This window comes from Saimiri boliviensis, chromosome X (assembly GCF_048565385.1).
Source record: "Saimiri boliviensis isolate mSaiBol1 chromosome X, mSaiBol1.pri, whole genome shotgun sequence".
Taxonomy (NCBI): domain Eukaryota; kingdom Metazoa; phylum Chordata; class Mammalia; order Primates; family Cebidae; genus Saimiri; species Saimiri boliviensis.
Window position 1 is genome coordinate 131310477 of NC_133470.1, and position 7719 is coordinate 131318195.

Sequence of the window (7719 nt, forward strand, 5' to 3'; positions counted from 1 at the left end):
CCCGGGCCTGAGGAAGTTTGCTCTTTTTTTTTTTTAATTTATTTTTTATTTTTTTATTTTTTTCATAAAAATTGTGAGGTGCCTGAGAGATATACCACTGTCCATACTGCTTTTTGGGGGGCATAAAAACGTCATGATTTATGGCTTTTATAATGAAGTAGGTTCTCACTGTTCATGCTGCTTTTTTTGGCATAAAAATTGATGATTTATAGCTTTTATAATGAAGTAGGTTTTTAAAATTTGAGCATTTGTTTTTTCTTTTTTCAGACTAATACTTTTAAGAGCAAAGAAAATATTCAGTATAAAATAATCTAATAACAAGAATTTTCTACTGTCTTCTTTACAGAGAATCCATTGTTATCAATCTAGTGAAGAATTCAAGGAAGACACATGACTCTTATCAAAATGAATGTGCAGATTATATCAACGTGCAGAAAGCCAGAGGACTAGAGCCCAAGACTTGTTTCAGAAAGATGGAACAGAGTTCTTTGGAAACACTCAGACACAGAGAAGTGGTTGATTTCAGACCCAGACATAGAATGTTTGAGCAAAGGCTCCCATTTGAGACTTTCCAAACACACCCCATACCATACAATATTTCACAGGCAGTGGAAACGCAGTTGCCTCATTCAAAGAAGACATATGACTCTTTCCAAGATGAACTTGAAGATTACATCAAAGTACAGAAAGCCAGAGGACTGGATCCAAAGACTTGTTTCAGAAATATGAGAGAGAACTCTGTGGATACTCATGGACACAGAGAGGTTGATTCTGGACCCAGACCAAGAATGTGTGAGCAAAGATTTTCACGTGAGGCTTCTCAGACCTACCAACGACCATACCATATTTCGCCAGTGGAAAGCCAGTTACCTCAGTGGTTACCAGTTCATTCAAAGAGGACATATGATTCTTTCCAAGATGAACTTGAAGATTACATAAAAGTGCAGAAAGCCAGAGGACTAGAGCCAAAAACTTGTTTCAGAAAGATAGGTGATAGCTCTGTAGAAACACAGAACAGAGAAATGGTTGATGTCAGACCTAGACATAGAATGTTGGAGGAAAAGATCCCATTTGAGACTTTCCAGGCCTATTCAGGACCATACAGTATTTCACAAGCAGTGGAAAACCAGTTACCTCATTGTTTATCAGCTTATGACAGCAAACAGAGACTAGATTCTATTAGCTACTGTCAACTCACCAGAGACTATTTCCCAGAAAAACCAGTACCCTTGAGCCTTAATCAGCAAGAAAATAACTCTGGCTCATACAGTGTGGAATCTGAAGTTTACAAGCACCTCTCCCCAGAAAACAATACTACTGACCATCAAGCGGGTCATAAACGGAAACATCAGAAGAGAAGACGACACCTGGAAGAAGGCAAAGAAAGGCCAGAGAAAGAACAGTCCAAGCATAAAAGGAAAAAGACTTATGAAGATACAGATTTAGACAAAGACAAGAGCATCCGACAAAGGAAAAGAGAGGGAGATAGAGTCAGGGTCAGTTCAGGAAAGCTTAAGCATCGAAAAAAGAAAAAAAGCCACAATGTACCTTCTGAGAAAGAAGAACGTAAGCACAGGAAACAGAAAAAGAAATCTGTTGAAGAAAGGACAGAAGAGGAAATGCTTTGGGATGAGTCTATTCTTGGATTTTGAATGTTTAGTTTTGTTTACCCAAGGTTGAATTGAAAAAACAGTATGAATTTAGAAAAAGACCGCAACATCTGATAAATAAGAGGGAGATATAGTCAGTGTCAGTTCAGGATACTTAGTTTTTTTGTATAAAATTAAAATTGAATTAAAAGAAGAAGAAAAGAAATCCTAAACTTAATATCTGAAAAAGAACATAAGAACTCAAGGAGAACAGAAGAGAAAAGCAAAACTGTTAAAGAAAAGAGAAGAGTCTGTGTTTTGGATTGAGCCTACGCTTGTGTATTGAACTTTTAGTTTTGTTTACCCAAGGATTAATTGAGAAAATCAGCTAAGAAAATGGACTTAGACAAACGCAAGAGGATCAGATGAAGAAAAGGATAGGTAGATACAGTCAGTGTCACTTCAGAAAAGCTATTTTTAAAAAAGCTTGTAATTTAGTTGAAAGAAGAAACAACAACAAAAAAGCCTAAACGTAGCCTCTGAACACTAACATGAGAACACAAGAAGTTAAGACAAAAAGAAACCTACTCAAGAAAAGACACAAGAGATAGTGATTTGGGATGAGTCTACTCTAGGATTTTTAACTTTTTAGTTTTTTCCTTCAAAGTTGAAGAAAAAAGTTAAAGAATTTCCTTTCATAAAATTCATGTTATTGGAATTTTTCTAGGTAGATGGCTACTTTAATCTCTAAAAAAGCCAAGTGAAGTAAAAGTATTCAATATGCCTTTTCCTCAAGTTACTTTCCTTCATTTTCTTAAAAAAGAAAAAAATATATTAAATGTTTCTCACATATCTCACATATAATGTAGTTTTCCTAAATGAAGTTGTGTCTACTTCTGCTCATCAAATTGCTGTGATAATGAATTATTTGCTCATGGGAGATAATTTATTTTAAAGGACAGAATTGCCAAGCATTACAAAATCAATTCTTTGCTTGGTTTTGCTTTAGTGTTGGTGGTATTGTATTGTTGTTTTTCTGTGTTTATGTGACTCCACTTTCTTAAAGGAATATGTATGAAGTAACTTAAACTGATTGTTTTTTTCTTTGTTCAATCTAATTTGCAGTGTATTTTTTGCATTTTCTAGTTCTGAACATGGAAAATGAAAAAGTCTATAATAAACTTAGATGATATATAGTTTTAAAAAAGCTCTCAAAAAGTGCTGATATAAAAAGTCAGTCTATATTCTGGAAATGTTTATATTAAAGTGTTTTAATTTCTACAGATTGTTTTATGCAAATGATCATTTCCGATCCAGAGACGATTATTTTGGAAGTTGGAGGGGCAATACTTAAACAGTTTGCACTTAATACCTCTGGGGAGATCACACGGTGAAGTTGTAATAATTTTATTTTTTCTACATCTTGCCTCGTAGAAGCTGATACTCAGTCTCAAACTCAGTTTTAGGTTAGGAAAATGTTACGAATTAAATACTTGAAACCGAAGAAGGAAGAATTTGTAAGTGGTAAAGGGCCAGAGGATGTTACCTTTGAATTGTTTGATTTTGTCAGTTTTTTTTGTTGTTGTTGTTGTTGTTTTTACATTGGTGCTCTCTTTATTTATGAGCAGTCCCTCTTGTAAGTATTTGGGATAGTAGAAAGTGTAATGGCCTGTGAATCCAAATTCCAGGATTCTGGTCTCAGTTGTATCATCAAGTTGCTGTGTGAACTTGTGAGAATACCATTAGAATCCAACTTGAGTCACCAGTAATATGAAAAAATAGGCTTTAGTATGCCCTTCATGTGTTAATTTTATCAAAAAATAAATTTATGCTCCACACAGTGGCTCATGCCTGTAATCCCAGCACTTTGGGAGGCTGAGACAGAAGGGTCACTTGAGCCCAGGAGTTCAAGAACAGCCTAGGCAGCATAGTGAGATCCTGTGTCTATTTTTTAAAAATAACAAATTTAGTTGGTGACATATCTGCATTTAGACAAGGGATTTAATCATTGTTTTTGTTCTTTGCAATTTAAATAAAATAGTAAGTGTTAGCTGAAGCATAGTATCATTGACTGGGTTTATACCTAGTTGAGTAAATAGTCCTAAATTGAGTTAGATGGTTCCCAAATCCTCTTCCATGAGACTGTTGTTGTAAGATTATTTTATGGTACAATATCATCCCCCCTTTTAAATACATTTGGTGTATTTGTGAAAGAAAAAGGGAAAGAAGAACCAGGGTAGATCGCATAGACTGAATTACCAAGCACAAACTGGCCAGTTACCTTTTTTGAGCATACCACGAAATGCAGCATTTTTTCACAAAGTGCAAGGTGAGATCAATTGAATGGCCAGCATCTGTTAAATTGACAAATTCTTTCACAGAAGCTTATTTTGTGTTTAAAGTTGGGGAGGACTCAAAACTATATATCATAAGAATATTCACTAAGATACCAAATTACTCTGATCTTTTTAAAATAAGTAGATGCAATGATTTATAAAAATTACCCATTTTTAAACTATAGTGGATAAATCATGCAAACTTACAAAATTAAAACCATTTAAATTGGGTGATGAGTAGACAGAGAGAAAAGGATGTAGTATTGATTACAGTCTAGGGACATGCACCAGTGACTTGCTCTAGAAAAATGGCTTTCAAAAATTTTAAGACAACTTTATGCCAAATATAAATTTTACATTGGCCTCACCATAAAACAAATTTTACATTAACCTAAAAACATAATTTTTTGGTTGAGAGTGGGACAAGGGTCTGGAGCCCAACATTGGCACTTTTGTTATACTTCCAATTTCTGCCTCTGAGCACTTAGAGGTAAGAATATATATAAGTCAAGATGTTTATGTGTAGGATCCCAAATGATCTCCACTTCTGAAATTAAGTGTTTAATTCACTAAGATGAAATTTAATGATATTAATAATAAATCCTACATTTAAGTATTTCAATACAAAAACCTATTTGAGGAGACATAATTTAAGATATATGTGAAAACAGTGTTGAGGATTTTATTATGTGTTTGGTTTCAAAGACTAATATGCTCACCCAGACATAAAATACACATATGGCCTAAGTCAAATATGTAAGAGAATATTTGAAACAATTTAAAAATATCTAACTTCAGAGATAAATCCTGAAGTTAATAGAAGATAGAGAGAGGCAAGTATTGGCCAAATTTGGAAAACAGTTTTCAAAAATTGGAGCTGTAGAAAAAATAGAATTGACATTCTTGTGTGCATGCATTGAACAAGTAAGAGCTGACTGTCAGCATTGTTCCAGGAAGGAACCTGAAAAAAGAATGAACACAGATTCTGTTTCAAAAAGTTCACAATCCAACAGAGGAAATGGACCAATAAATAGGCAATTACAAAATAAATTTGATAAAGGCTTCCATCAAAATGATGAAGGATGCCATGGGCAGCAAAGGTAATAAGATTAATGCGATGGGAAGAGGGCATTCAGAAAAGGCTTCCCAAACGACATCTAAGCACACTGTTTTCTCTCAGTTCAAAGACTGATTTATTTGATATATCTACATGGCTATCTAATAGGTGCTGCAAGCTTAATATAGACAAATAGAATGCCTTCTTCTGCCATTACCAATTATTCATCTAGTTTCCCTTATTTCTGTAAGATCTTCATATAATTGCCTAAGCCAAAAACCATTTTTCAGCATCTCTTCTCTCCTACATTAGACCATAAGTGATTCCCCTTGATTATATCACCAGAATATCTCTCAACGTTCAGTTCATCTTCACTGTCATCATCCTAATCTGAAATATCATTATTTCTTGACCAAACTGGGAAGATAGGTTTGAGAGCAGTTGAAACATTGGAATAAGTGATCACAGGTTCTGAATAACAGACAAATAAAGAAAACTGCACAGAATCATCAAGAGATCAAAGAGAGCGATGGTGAACTAGTCCCTTAAGGATTTCACAACTGTCCGGCATATGTTTTCTTCCAGAAGAAAAAAATCCGCATACAGAAAGAAAACTGATTATTTCAGAAATCAAATTGAACAGGGAAGAAATATTGTGGGGAAGGGAAAAGTAAAGTTCAGATAGTAGCAAATGAAGGAAGAATCCAGAGAAATCAAATCCCAAAAAGTATGATGACAGCAAAATAAACTTCTAAAGGTGAGCCTAATACCTTGAGAGACAAGTCCCATAGGATGTGAACACACCAGAAACATGCAAACACAAAGCAGATAAAAACTCTGGCCTAGTATTTCTAAATGAGCTGAAAGAAAACATTTAAAGCTTTGAAACAGTATAATTCAGGAAAAGAACCAAGAAATAAACAACAGAAGGTTATGAAACAGAAACAGGACTAAGGAAATAATCATGAAAACAAGAAAAAAAATGATAAATGAAGGTTAACTTGGAAAGAATACATGATAGAAACTGTGGCAATGAGACAAATGAAAATGAAAATGAAGATAAATAATTTTTTAAATTATACTAAAGATTGATAAAACTAAGAGATAAAAGATAGCCAATAGAGATACAATTAAATTCATTGAAATGGAGGCTGTATTATGCTGCCCAGAATGACTCTCCACCCCTTGCCATATCTTCTCCGCTCAGGGGCACTCACTTCTTCAAATTCAGGAGAATTGGCCTTATCTAAAGGCAACTGACTCTCCTAAGGCTGTGCAGCACACATCCAATGATGGGAAGATGTAGATAGACAAAAGCCAGACCTCCTGCTTCAATTTTGGGCAAATTTGAAAGGCCATCTCAGTTCCCAAACTCCCCATAGGATCAGCTGAGGCCTTCATTGTGACTGTATTAGTTCAATTCTTTCTCTGCTATTCTTTCCTCCCTCATCAATTCACAAGGGTTCTTTTGAGCATGCCCCTATAAATTGTCTACAATCAAATTTTTATCTCATAGTCAATTTCCCCTAGAACTTTACCCAAAAGATATGATAACAGAAGTGATCCTAGAGAATAGACCTCCAAAATGGGATTTTCAAAGAAGGCAGTGAGTATTCTGTCATTGGTAACAGATAAAATACTCATAGTAGGTAGTCTCTGGCATGCTATGAAAAAGTTTAACAACATTTTCAACTTGAAGGTTGTTAAAACTTTCAAATGATACTAGTAGAAATGAATGTAAATGCAAATGTAATATCTTAAGTAATTGAGAAGATTAGGGGAAATAGCAATTATATGGAATTTGCTGACTTTTTAGATGCCATTGATACGTTGTAGAAAGAATATGAAAGCCTGAGAAAATGAATGAACAATTGAGGGCAAAATATGAAAGTCAGAAGGTATCCTTGGTAACATATAAAGAGACTTTGATCTCTTCATTTTATCCCACTTCCTCCTGAACGCTCTGAGCTCTAGGATTATCAAATAAAATACAGAATGCTCAGTTAAATGTGCATGTCAGATAAAGAGCTAATTGTAATAAATGTGTTACATGTAATACTTTAGTCAAACTTACACTTTAAAAATTCATTACCTAAAATCTAAATTTAACTGAGTGTCTTTGTATTTATTTTTCTTTTTGCTAAACTGGAAACCCAACCCTTTTCTCCCAATTAAGGACTAGCATCCCCTTCTTGCATGAAGATAATATTTTGCTATCTACCTTACAAGACAACTTTCCTCCCCTACCTTCTGCCCCCATCTCTCCTGCTGGCCACGAAACCAGTAACTGATCAAATCACAACTTAATCTGACCTGAGAAGTACTATTATAATAAGGGAAAAGGGAAGGACTATGTCCATTCTAAGGGAAGAAAAAAGGTAGGAAGAGGCTTGGTGTGATTGGGCTCAAAGATTATATAATTTGTGGCCAAACTGTAAGAGCAATAGGGGTTTCCAGGAGGCTCCATTTGTGTGTGTGTGTGTGTGTGTGTGTGTGTGTGTGTGTGTGTGTGTGTGTGTTCAGGGGTGTTGGAAACAGGGAGCAAAAATGGACTTCCCATAGAGGAAGCAGCCCATCTGAGAATCTGAGAGTGTATAACAGAATAAGCAAAGGGAGAGTAGGGTCCGACCTGGAGGACTTTGACAAAAAGGGTTATAGTCTTAGCCTGTTTGAAAACAGGAGTTGCTATGGTTTGAATTTTTTTTTTTCCCTTCCAAAACTCATGTTGAAACTTAAT

The 7719-nt window shown here is 34.9% G+C and overlaps 1 protein-coding gene across 4 annotated transcripts in view; it reads left to right on the forward strand.

Moving 5' to 3' along the window:
* The window catches only part of ZMAT1 (zinc finger matrin-type 1), a 46613-nt gene extending 43741 nt beyond the window's left edge, over nt 1–2872 (forward strand). For all 4 annotated transcript variants that reach the window (XM_074392309.1, XM_074392310.1, XM_039464179.2 and 1 more), the window contains one exon: nt 347–2872. In XM_074392309.1, coding sequence (XP_074248410.1) covers nt 347–1652 — 1306 coding nt within the window. In that variant the 3' untranslated portion in view covers nt 1653–2872. The remainder of the gene's footprint in view (nt 1–346) is intronic.
* Nucleotides 2873–7719: the final 4847 nt, after the last annotated feature.